This window comes from Adelges cooleyi, unplaced genomic scaffold (genome assembly GCF_023614345.1).
Source record: "Adelges cooleyi isolate 19-005CV unplaced genomic scaffold, UGA_ACOO_1.1 ACOO_flye_CR_arks_rails_tigmint_CR_PRNA_651, whole genome shotgun sequence".
NCBI classification, from domain to species: Eukaryota; Metazoa; Arthropoda; class Insecta; order Hemiptera; family Adelgidae; genus Adelges; species Adelges cooleyi.
The window spans coordinates 892910-906238 of record NW_026096352.1 but is presented as its reverse complement, the minus strand read 5'-3'; the positions used below and the strand labels follow the sequence as shown (position 1 = coordinate 906238).

The window sequence follows — 13329 nt, the reverse complement described above, 5'->3', positions numbered from 1 at the left end:
ATAAATGTATTTTGACGCGCAATACCTGACTGACATTCGGGCAAAATGCGTAAGGCAAAAAACTAAATAATAAATAGTAATAAGTAAATACGACCGGTGTTAAAAAAAGAAACCGGTCTTTGGGTGGTGAGAACTCGGTTTTACACGTTAAACTATAATCTTATAAATGCTCAGGTCAAAGAAAAATGATTTGGCAGCCATGTAAGTGCGTTTAGAGAGTGACAGACAAAAGGTACGACCTTGTACCTTTATCTTTTCAGTCGTCCCTTGATCGGTTGCTTAAGGTCAAACAACCGAGAAAGCGACCAGATTAAATATTTTATAAATCACCAAAATATAATACGTCGCTTTACACAGTAGAAATATTCAAAAATCGTATACATATGTTGTAGTACCACCAAAGGTAGTGGTGAGATGAGGGGGGCAAATTCAGGGTCCCTAACCCTTTAAATACATAATGACAAATGTGTAAGTTATTTTTGCTGTAAACAAACCCGTACGAAACAATTATTATGTAAACGACAAATTATTTGAAACAGTAAGTTAACAATTATCACATATTTTTAAAACCAAACAAGTGACCAACAGTTCATTTTCAAGGCGTTATGCTTAGGCAATCTAATTGCTATCATGCCCATTTTTATTAAGTCACACAATGTTAATTTTATAGGAGAAAGATAAAATTATTTACTATCAATTTTATTTCTCGGCTATTTTTTCTAGTATCGTCGGCCGCAAAAACAATTTTTTGAATCAGTTTATGTAAAATAGTCTCAGCTTTTTGAAAAAAATATAAATTTATTTTTTCGCTTAACAGAAAGCGATTATGTATACCCAAATATAACCTAACCTCTCATGAATGCCTAGGTCACTAATTCACACACGCTATTATAATAAAAACTATGCGCACTAACCTGAGTTAAGCATTGTTCGAATCAATTTTTTATTTAGATGAATCCATTAACCCCTTTCTGCATAAATTAATTATATTTCTCAAAAAAAAAAAAGTGTATCTAGATTTGGGGTCATAGTTACATAGAAAATTATTTTGAAAAAAATTTGACCATTTTTGACCCTAAAAAACCTTAATATATATATATATATATATATATATGGTACTAAGTTCAATTTCAATATATCTTATAAACTATTTAAACTACAAAGATGTATTTACATTTTTTTAAATCTGCAGCAAAAATCTAACTGACTAGTATTTTTTTGTTTGACAATCGGCTTTTAAAACATCATGTTATCGAACTCTGAAAACGCGCAAAAGTTGATAACGCCGCATCAAATATTTGATTAGAGTTTTATTAAATTAAAAAAAAAATATAGTACACAATTTACCGATTTTCCCACATTTATTTTTTGTTTTTCCTTAATAAAAAAAAATTATACAACAGATTTTTGAGATAATTGTATTTGTTAAAGCCCTACTCTAAATCTACCTTCAGTATAATTTTGAGACCTTTAGTCCTAAAAAACTTTCCCTAATAAGCGAAACAAAGAGAAAAAATTCAACCCCTTCTAGGGCATAAGGTGTTTGATATTTTTTTAAATTTATCAACGTTTTTCAAAAGTACTATGTTTAAAAAATATTCTATACCTAATTGGAACTGATTCGACTATTTTAAAAAAATTCTAAGTTGAAAATATGTAATTTTTTTATTTTCGAATGAACTTTTTTAATTTTAGCCCAAAAAAGTACTTTTTGTATTTTATTTATTATTTTTATTTTTGAGGTTGAAGTTCGAAACATGCGAGTTTTGACACAAAATAATATAAAATAAAATACAACTCAAAAACCATCAGTATTTTTGGTACCTACTTATAGAATACAATAACTGGACTTGTTAGTTTTTATACTAATTACTGTACTTTCAATGTTTAATCTAGCCTGTTCTGGTATGGTTTGAAATAATCACAACTTATTTTTTTTGGACCATGTGAATATCGATTTCATCCTACTCGTTGTCATCTTCTAATTCTTTATTAGAAAACTAGCGAATAAGTGTATAAAATAAAGATAATTACCATAACCATAATACAATTTACTAGTGAATGTACACAATTCCAAGTTTAACGTGTTAATTTTCTATGTTAAATGAATATCGCACGATGCTAGTACACGTATATAATACTTTTTATACATTAAAAAAAAAATTGTATTTGTTTAAATTATGTACCATAATAACTATTAAGGAAATATGGATTTTTGTCATGTATGTGCATGGCATAGTTTCTTATCACATAGCTTATTGAAGACCCAAATAGGTAATATAACAAATTTACAAATACAGTCTACAATCATAACCAGCATAGGCAATGAAAATATTAGAAAAAATGTATACGTACAAAGTAATTATTTAAAAGATAATTATTAATTAATGTTTACATTTTTTCACATACATAAACCATTAAACAAGTCTAAAATTGTAACATAGGGTTTTGAATGCATTCAAATTAAAACCTTTTTATAGATTGTTTTTTTTTTTAATTTAAATGTAATACACAAGTGTAAAAAAAAATGCCCGTGTTGAATTTCTTTGAGTCGGTTTGTTAATTTCCAATAAAAACCCAATGCGTTACAAAAATAGCTAAATATTTTTCAGCAACGATACTAATTTGAAAACCGTAAAAAAATTGATCAATCAAAATATTTGATAATATTAAAAACTAACACAAACATATTGCTAAATCCCATTTAGTCTTTAAACTCTATAAAAAAAAAATATATAAAGTTTTAATTTTTAATGTCACTACCTAATGAATAATACCAATCAGATTTCAACTCAATACAATCACAGACATACCTATATAGATAATAAAAAGTTACATGACCATATTACTATGGCACAAGTAGAGTGATTTGTGATAATTACGAATTTAACTGATGGATCGTTGGGGGATAAACCTATATTAACTAACACAATTATTTAGCCAATATTATTAACAATTATTGTATAAATACAACGATAAAAATGTTTTCTTAAAAAAAATTAGGCCAAAGGCTAGTAACCATAAAATGAAAAAAAAATTAAATTTACAGTGAATACTATTATAAACATAAATAAAACTAACATTAATAACGAGGTTGATAAATTAAAATAATAATACAACAAAATCAATAAATCCATGATTTATGTACACAAAATACGGAATGGCGATGAAAGCTATCCGGTGGTTCTATTATGTAAGCATATTCTATCTGTATAAATAATGAAACATGACGGCAGTGTATTTTACAGTAAGCAGTTATTCAACAGGAGACTTGAGCAAATCACAATACTGAAGTAGAGCTTCCGTCAAGGAGTCCGTAACTTGAGGAGAGTTTGTATATGGTATGCATTGCACGAGAGAAGGGTACAGTTGAACTAATTGATCCCAAACTGCTTTGTTTACTAAAATATAATTAAAAAATTAAAAACCCCTTTTACCACTTTTTTTTTTAGGATAAATGTAGAAAATTCATTATACCTTTATCAGGTGTCTTTTTTAGAGAAATTATAAGAGTAGTAATCGCTTTTAAAACAAACGATATTTCAGACATCCTATATCTTAAAAAATGCACATATAAATTAAATAATCACAAAATAGTATTATCACAAAATTGTACCTTGGTAAAGGACATTTTCCTGTTAAATTTTGGTCATGACAATATTTTTTTACGACTTCTTGAAACCGATGCAAAAGCGCTGTAACTGCCAATTTTCCTGTTATCACTTCAGTATTTTCGTCGTCAGTAGTAGCGTTATTTACAACAAACAAATTTCCGTTATCTACTGAAATTCCATCTACAAGAGAGAACTGTAATAATGTTTCAAAACACACTTTGGCAAATTCCTCTCTTAATCGACAATCTACTTCATAACCTATTCAAACATGAATGTTAATATTATAACAGCAATGATATATAATTAGTGGTATTATTTTTTTTTTCCATTTACCGTAAGAGTAGTTTGTATGTGAGGACAACACAGAGCCCTTATTTAGTAATACAACTATTCTCATAATAAACTCCCTCGGTACATTAGTAGCTTGTGATAGAATTTCTTCCTTAAGGAATTCTACCAACTGGCAATCAATAGCCTCATTTTCATTAGCTTCATCGACTTTTTGATGCTTTGAAGGCATGCTACATATAAAAAACACATTGTATCAAAACAAATTTGAAATAATATTAACAATTTTTTATCAAAAAAATAATCTCACGTCTTTGGAAATAATATATCCTCTAGTACAGTAGCCAAAGGCGACCATATCGACAAAAAGTCTTTATAATTATTTCTAGCCAGAGGTATTCCAATAGCTAAAACGTTCAACAAACTGACAACGCTAAGCTTCCACGTGTTTTGTTGACCTGTTTCGTACCTCTTTGCTAATGGTATGGAAAATATCTAATACAATAAAAATTATTTAAAAAAAAAAAACAACTATAGAATAATTGTATTATAGGAAATAGTTGGTGTAATATTATTTGCATACTTCGATAATTTGTTTTAATATACTGCCTTTAATGACAACTGGTTCAGATGCTGACATCCGATAGAGATCGACCACCACAAGGATGGATTTTTCACCAAATGCAATATAATTGATATCGTACTACACAAAACAATACATATACATTTATTTATTAATATTAAACAACCAATTATAAAAAAAAAAAAAATAATATTACTTTTTGATCGGACGACTTGGAACCATTTATCTCATCTGGAAATCGATAGACAAACCGACAGAATTTTAAAACTTGTTCAAACAAAGGGCAAATGAATTTATTTAATGTATCTTTGTTAGTCAGTGTTTCTTTTTGTAAAAGATCTAAACAATGCAATATTTCCTCTTGTAAGCGTGTAAGAGCCATATTATCAGAAAGCATTGTTGGAGTCATTTCACCGCGCACTGGATATTCCGCAGTCATATCAAGTACACGAAAGAAATTGACCAAGTCCGTTTCAGAGAATCTTTAAGAGCAAAATTAATTATGTAATATTGGAATTATAAATTTAATTGTAGTGTATTTTCAAACCTCATTTTAATGTGTACAAAAATACATGGGAAAATTTGTACAAGCGCTGTTAAAAATGACTGAGAAGGTATGCGATCCGCTTGATGGCTTTCTGTAGCTATTCGTAACCAAACTTTCCAGGTAATAGTCCATATTTCTACCGGTAGTTCAACATGTTTCTCGGCATTGTTTTCTCGCCATTCATTGTCCATTTCTTTGGGGTCACTTATATACAGCAACTCGTGCAATGAACGCAACGCAGCCAATGACACCTCAACATTAAAAAATAGTACTTAGATAACATTCAAATGAAAACGTATACTATATTCTTTATTATTATTATTTGTACATTAGGAAAATACAATATATTTTTAAACAGCTAGAGTTGGGTCCTAGGAAAGCGGTTTTGGTGCGGTGGTTTTGGTCTTCCACATCGACGATATGACCATTTCTTTTTCCAGACAGTTGTCCGCCAGAGAGATAAGGTCAGCAACCGAGTTGCAAATCGTGACTAGTGCGTAAGGGCTGCCACATTAGTGGCCACCCAAACTCTCACCCCATAGAAGTTTACTCAAGATAAACGTGTTGGTTAGAACTATTTTTTGAAGCAAATAAATAAGGTTTTTAATAATTTTTATCATTATAAATTACAGATTTTAATTATTAAAAATAGTTGATTACAATATTTAAATAATAATATATTTTTTGAATCCAACTGCAAATTTTTTCAAGAGTAGGATACCTCCCTAAGTGTACAATTATCTGAGTACAATTCCTTGAGGTAAAAAAACTTCAGATTTAATTATTAACTAATTTAAACTAAATTTAATTTCTACAATAGTTTTGTTAGTATAAATTAGATTTAAACCAATTTAATATCAGAGAACTAATAATACAATTTACCTCCACATTCCTATTTGTTGCTGCATTTTCCACAAACTCTAACAAATATGACCAGGCTTTTATAAAGTCTCCAACTTTACAAATTGTGTATTTTTCAGCATTAAAAACACGTGCCAAACCATACAGTGTTGAAACCTTTGACACAAAATTATACGTATAGCAATCAATAAAAATAATAATATGCTATATGTCTCACTGTGTCAATAACAATCAACAGTATATTTTACCAACCTGAGTTTCAGCCCATTGTTTTTGATCAGTGTTACGAGAATGATGAATAAGTATATTTCCACCAGACTCTACTTTGGTATCGCTAGCCGAATTGCATAATATTTGAACTTTGTTCATTAAAGGGAATAATACCTATAACAAATATCAGTTTTTTCTTTTTTTTTTTCTAATAATTGTATTACCAGTTTTACATACGCTATCACTAACGCATTACCTGCCACAAAACTGCATTCCAAGATGATTGGCTGAGAAGACCCCCATGAGCCGATATAGTTGAAAACAATGTTTGACCAGCTGATTTACGAACGGCCGGTCTAGGATCAATACACAGGTCGCCTGATAAAATTAAAAAAAAATTAATAACTGTACACCAACAGTAACCGAGTGCACATTTGTATTAATGTGGTCATACCCAATTTGGTGAACAAGCACATCCAAAGTTTATCGAACTCTGGCATTTCAGATACTCCAGGAAAATCTGGAAACACTACTGAACCGTCACAGAGTGATTGCGATAATTTATCTTTATTTTGATAAAAATAATCTGCTACATTCCACTGTAAATATAAAAAGAAAAAATATGGTTTGTATATTTGTACATCCATTGTACAACAACTATCAAACTTAATTTACCATTAACCCAACGGCCGTTAGTGAAATATTCAGTTCACGTGTTTGCAAACCAAACTTGGATGTGGTTTCTAAACAAAGGGGTAAACAATTCCAAGGCATCAAAGGCAAAAAATCAGTAACAACTAATTGAAGACATTGAAACGCAATTCTTATCAAATTTTCACTAAAAAAAAAAAAAAAATGTAATTTTAATATACCTATTATTTATGCATTAAAAAACAAATATTCAAAGGTATAAAAAAGGAGTACCCGTGTCTATCGGAAACTGCACCAACAATGTTGAGGACCAGTGGCCATCCATGAGACAATGTTTCTCCGGAACCGTGTAACACTTGTAGAACACATTCCAATTGTCTTTGTCTAACATCACCATGCATTACGCATGACAATTCAGATAGAGGACTCAACAGTAATGTTTGTAAACGCTAATCAAATATAACACAATTATTATTCCACAGTTAAATAGTTAACTTAATAATGATACTACTACCATACCTGATTATCCTTCAATGGTGGCTGATATTTAAATTGCAATGCAGCTTTGACCAAGTATGTTATTGCTTCGACTCCCCATTCACGCATACGAATATGTGGATGTTGACACACTTCCAGCATATGATTAGTTAATGGTCTCCACAAAATTTCAATACGTGACAAATTTACAAGACCAGTTTCTAAAAGTTTAGCGACAGCAAACAACGATGGTTCCTAAAATTATAAATAAACAAACTAACATTTAAAAAAACATTCAATAGGTCAATTAATTTCTAAACCAACCCTATTGCAGTAAGCCAATTCCATTGCTTCGTGAGATAATTTACAAAGTGCATCAATTAAATGATGTAAAGCCACGTCATTCAAGTATCGGCTTGATTCAAACAGACGACTAAGCATTGTTGATAGGACCGGCAAATCAGCTATTACGGCTGTGGTAATAACAGCGTTAGCATCAGACCCTTGACGGCTTGCTTTTAAGCTTCCGCCAGTTGAAGGTTTAAGACCGAGAATCCATACGAGATGCTATAACAAATTGACTGTTACCTAGAATTCAATATATAGGTATATTTAACATTTTTCTTTTCCAAAATACCTGTAGTGTTGTCAATACAAGGTGCCATGATGAACCTAATATTGAACCATGACAATGTGCCAGCACTAATAAAGCTCTCATACACTGCAAATTTTTAGCAGTGAGCATAACGGGGCCTTGATTAAGTCCTAGAATTAAAATTAAAGATATAGTTGTAAGAAAAAATAATTTCCTGGACAAGTATAAAGAAATAGCCAATAACTCACCAGATGAAGTTAGCGATAAAGTAGCTAAAGGTGTTCCAACAGCAACTACTTGTTGTTTGTAATCCGATTCTGTTCCATATGAATTATATTGAGAATCATCATTAGAATACTGAAAACCTAAAGAAGACAAATCAATATTTAATAGGATACACTTTAAATGAACAATTAATTACGTTTTTAAAAATTACACAAAGCCATTTTTTTAACAACAGTTTAGGTATTTATATTCTTAAGTAATAAAGAATGACTAGCATTAGCTTAGTATAGTAAGAATAATTCAAACACATCTATTAAGAAATAATAATATAAAATATGAATAATGTTTTTTGTATAAGTTATTTTGAGGATAATGAAATAATTATAGTTTATTAAAATAATGAAGTATTAAGACTCAAAAATAATTAAAATTATTCATACCTATTGATTGAGCTGATGTATTCAGAACTGTTAAAGTATAATGTGGTGGTAAACATGCTTTGCACACCGCTGTAATAAATGTGTCTCGTGGCACTTGAAGGTCCAACAGGCCACAAAGACTCGTGTACACTTGCATAGCTTTCAACATATTTTCCATAATACTTTCATCGGTGCTAAATAATAATAAATATAAAATTAATACTTTTTGCTAAGCATTACTTTCTTTTAGTTCATAAATAAAGTTTTGTTAATAAGTAACACAAGTTTAATATATTAATAAATAAACAAACCATGATTCCATTAAAGGACTGAATGCGCTTAACAGTCCACACCAACTAGAATCAATAAGTTGTTTGTGTAATTCATTCTTGCATTCGTTTGATTCAGATACACCATTAGTTTCAATAGTGATAGAAGTAGTGCCTGAAGTTGTTGCATTAGTACAATTTTCGTCCAAATTTTCCCCACTTATAATGTCAGGCTGTACTTCTATTTGAATTGCACGTACTGCATCAATCAAACATGCATATGCCACTGAGATCCCATAACCATCAGGTACAGGTGGTGGTTCAACCTTATCATTCATGTCTAGACTAAAAAATGTACATATATGTAAGCAATATTATACTTTACTAATATTAGTTATAATTAATGTCATATTATTATCAAACTAAGTGTGTTCTTAGAACACTTACTAAATTGATTTGGCTTGACCAGTTGGAAAGTTAATGACTACAGGCAACCATATGCCTCTAGAAAAAAAACCTGGTTGAGGGGATACTCCAGGACCAACCGGCATTCCAGCCAATACTGTAGGTGGTTGTGCTTGTACAGAAGGATTACCTGTACAAAATATTATTTATGAAAATGGTTTATTAATAATATTACTAACGGAAGTATACTATTTATACCCATATTGTTCATCATCATAGGAGACGTGTTAAGAAACAATGACTGTACATAGCTTCCCAAGGAATTGACAATATCATGAAATATTTTAGTACTATGCATTTTTAGATCGTAGCAAGCACAAAACGAAGCTAACAAATCCTGTTCGACGATTAACCTGTGCAATACTTCTAGTGCAACTGACCGTTGCCAAATTGGTTTATCCGAATCCAAAAACTTTACGATCAACGATAAAAATATTTCACATTCAGTTGTCTATTGATAAACATAAGTTATTAGTAGGAAGTTCTTAAGGTTCAATATTAAATAATAAATTGCTCACTTACAAGTAACTTATGGTATTTTCTAATTAAAATCGAAACAACTCGCAATAATCTAATTGTAATAGGAAAATGAGGTTTATCCAAGGGGGCCATTTGGTGGTGTTGTACATTAGATGATGACACAGTACCGCTACCAGTCATTCTGTACTTGATATTGGGGGAAAACAGTTTTATAACTAAAGCACAAACTCGTTCTTTTAAAAGAAAACTGAACTCCGTATGCTGTAGAAAAAAAATATTTGATAAGATTAATTTTTACAAAAAATAATATATTATAACATACTTTATAGAAAACTGATTGAAAATTAGCCAACACGGATTCCAATAATTCTAATCCAAACGTCCTCGTCATTTCAGTCATACCAATTAACCAATACGGGTGATCTGTATTAACCATCTGCACAAGATCCTGTTTAAAAACAATACATGATTATTAACTCTCTGATGACAACCCATGAGATAACTAAAACCAAAAAAACTAATACACAACATACTTGAAACATGAGGTAAGCATCTGCTGCACAGGGTTTTAACCTTTTGGGTGGCACACTAGATAATACTTTCAGTTCGTCAAAATCCACTTCACTATGATTCTGTTCATTATTATCATTATTATCAGTTTGCTGGTCTTCATAAATGACTCTTTCAAACACTAAAGACACCAACTGTCTAACTGTAGCCCCGGCAGTGTTAATAACAGTAGAATCTTTAGTAAAATGCAGTCTGAAGCACAATACTAAATTCTAAAAGTAGAAATTATTTTGTTAAAAAGTAGGTATATTGTATAAGGCAAGTAAGATTTCATAAGTGAACACATCATTACCCTCGCAAGTGTTTCGCCTTCAACCACAGAATTAGTAGTCAATAACAAAGTAACGCTCTGCAATACTTTTACTTGTTCGGTACCAGATTCCATGAGCATCCATAAAGTATCTGTTATGTATCTTGCGCCTTTTTGATCAACTGCTTGATAAGTAATGAGTTTCTGAATCATTCCTAGACACATCTAAGAAAATAAAAAAGTTGTAGTATTAAATTGTATAATATTTTATATTTATGATGATAAACATAAATACAGACTAGGGTATGATTATTTAAAATACGATCACTGAAGTTGCAAAGTTTTGTTTGGTATTATACATTACCCTAAATGGTAGTTCACTTTAAGAAAGGAAACAACAGTAAAGGAAATTGACAACCACTATGTAATTTCACTGCTCCCTAAACTAGCCCAGGCAATTCTATTCTAACAAGTAACATTTATGCATTTCTTCCTAATATGTAACATAAAAATACAAACATACTTTAACAGTTTTAGGTTCTTTTGTTTCACAGCCTTGAACGATAGGATATAGAATTTGATTAATAACATAATAAATGGGTGTTTGTTGACTGTCAGACATAGAATTTCTTAGTTTGACAATAGCTTCTTCAGATGCCTAAAAATACAAACAACAATAAAATCATAATACAGATAATAAAAAACATGCATATTTAAATAAATTATTGTTTGGAGACTGGCTTGAATAGAAGTTACAACATTTTATGGCAGATATCAAGCATTTTGGGAAACTAGATTAAAAGTTTTAAATATAAAAAATAACCATTTGTTTACAGTTAACAAAACATATAAGAACTAGTGTCCCAACAAAAATCAAAATATTTGAAAAATTAATTACTATAATTATAAATTTTACAATATTATTTAAAAAAAAACAATTGAATAAAACAAAACTATTTGTTTAGAAATTTTGGGCATGTTTGAAAAAAAATGGTATCTGATCAAATACAATTTACCATTAGCATGTATAAAATATTGTTTTCTCATTTGTACATCCTTACTAATTAAAACTTGTATAGATAACACATTGTAGTCCTGATCGTTTATTAAACAATTAACTCTTAAGTGATCTCTAATAATGGACATGTATATTATCTATGTATATATATATATATATATACAGTTTGCATTTAAATAATTAATCATATTATTAATAACATTTTATCAGTGGAAAATAAAACAAAATAATTATATTTATATTAATACGGTTAGCGGTATGTTTAATACAATATGCTCTAAATATTTTCATAAATACAATGAGTTGTTGTTAATTTAAGTCAATAGAAACAAAAACAATACTCAAGACACTGGAAATAATAAAAACCCAACTAAGTATACCCTATCCGCCGAGTGAACATGCTGCGACCCAATGAAAACTAGCTGTTCTGCGCATACCCCAGTGGGACTAGCGTTCTCCCCAGAGACCGCCCAGTCTGCCAGCCTGTCCTCGACGGGTGCTTAGCTTCAGTCTACAAGCGCAAAACCGGCAAAGTCTCTCAGAGACAGGGTATAGATAGTGTAAAAAACCAATAATAATAATAATACAAAATCCGACCTCTTTAATCTGTGGATATTTTTTTTTCGTCTCCATGGATAAATTTTTGAAGTCGTTCTGCAAGACTTCCAGCAACTTGGAGCCATCGTTCTTGATGCCCCGGTGGGCCATATTAATCGGGCCACTTACACGACTGGTAATCAATTGCAAAACATTGCGATTAGCAAAACGTATATCTTGCCATAGGCTGGAACGACGGACGTGTCAACGTTTTATTGCTCATTTAGTATCTACAGTTATTCTGGAAATTAATGAAAAGTTGTTACGAAAGTTAAAGTACTATTGTTTATTACAAATAACGATTTTAGCAAATAGTAAACCGTACAATATTAAAGATGGGACTCCAGTCGAGCCGAATGCTGATACTATTCACTTTTGCCTTTTCCTACGTTGTTTGGTGATAACACGGTAAACTAATGATTATTGTAAAGCTGTATAGTAACTATTGTAGTGGCTCGCCAAAATTGATTGTGCGTTCAGGGGTGCCTAAAGCATTGTTATAAGTGTAGACCTTATACTACGAGACGGAGCAGGTATGTAGTTCCAGTACACCGGCACGACAGCGCTGTTCAGGAATTGCCGCACCACACGACGCATGCGCATTCAAGTTTTGAAAGTAACATTATTTTCAATGGAAACAAAAAATTGATGGTCATTTTGTAAAGTATCTTTAGTATTATAATATATTATATCTCTACATAACTAAAAATAATAATGTTTAGATATAATAACATTATAGTGGTGTAGCCATAAGAAGATGGCCGCCGCGTTTTTGTGTGATAAGCATCTTTCCCGTTTTAATTGTTATCAGTGTCTGAGCCTTGAGGGCGAGGCATTATATTACTCTATGCCGGGGCCTATGAGTACCTCTAGAGTCATGCCTTAGTTCATACTATACAAAATTATATATTATTTAAAATTAATTAATAATATCAAATACACCTCCACGTCCTACAAGAATAAATCATTCAGTTTAACGCAATATCATTAAATAAGATACCTTAATTTTGACTAAAAAATATATAATTGGTCCAACTAAAATTATGGTAATACAGGACACAATACAATTCTAGTTAGAATAACTAAATAAACAGTTAGCGCAACTATACATTTAGTTGGGCCAATTATTTATTTTGTCATTTCAACTAGAAATGTATTGACTTTTGTGTCCCTATCAGACCCTATATTAACCATAATTTTAGTTGGACCA

The 13329-nt window shown here is 30.6% G+C and overlaps 1 protein-coding gene across 2 annotated transcripts; it reads right to left on the bottom strand.

Annotated features, from left to right (window-relative positions):
- Positions 1-2099: 2099 nt before the first annotated feature.
- Positions 2100-12494, bottom strand: LOC126844540 (protein MON2 homolog). Of its 2 annotated transcripts, none has more exons than XM_050582814.1 (28): positions 12120-12494; positions 11028-11162; positions 10547-10729; positions 10218-10466; positions 10007-10132; positions 9727-9945; positions 9403-9655; positions 9187-9334; positions 8782-9084; positions 8492-8664; positions 8075-8191; positions 7869-7996; positions 7556-7798; positions 7274-7486; positions 7028-7203; positions 6779-6941; positions 6558-6702; positions 6360-6481; positions 6146-6277; positions 5915-6049; positions 5033-5283; positions 4682-4967; positions 4486-4605; positions 4213-4397; positions 3948-4135; positions 3617-3872; positions 3478-3557; positions 2100-3401 (listed from the first exon to the last, which is right to left on the bottom strand). In XM_050582814.1, exons 1-28 carry the CDS (start codon positions 12228-12230, stop codon positions 3256-3258), a joined length of 4986 nt encoding a protein of 1661 aa, XP_050438771.1. In that variant the 5' UTR covers positions 12231-12494; the 3' UTR covers positions 2100-3255. The 2 variants fall into 2 exon arrangements, with proteins under 2 accessions (XP_050438771.1, XP_050438772.1); XM_050582815.1 differs by having other exon boundaries at positions 3478-3551.
- Positions 12495-13329: the final 835 nt, after the last annotated feature.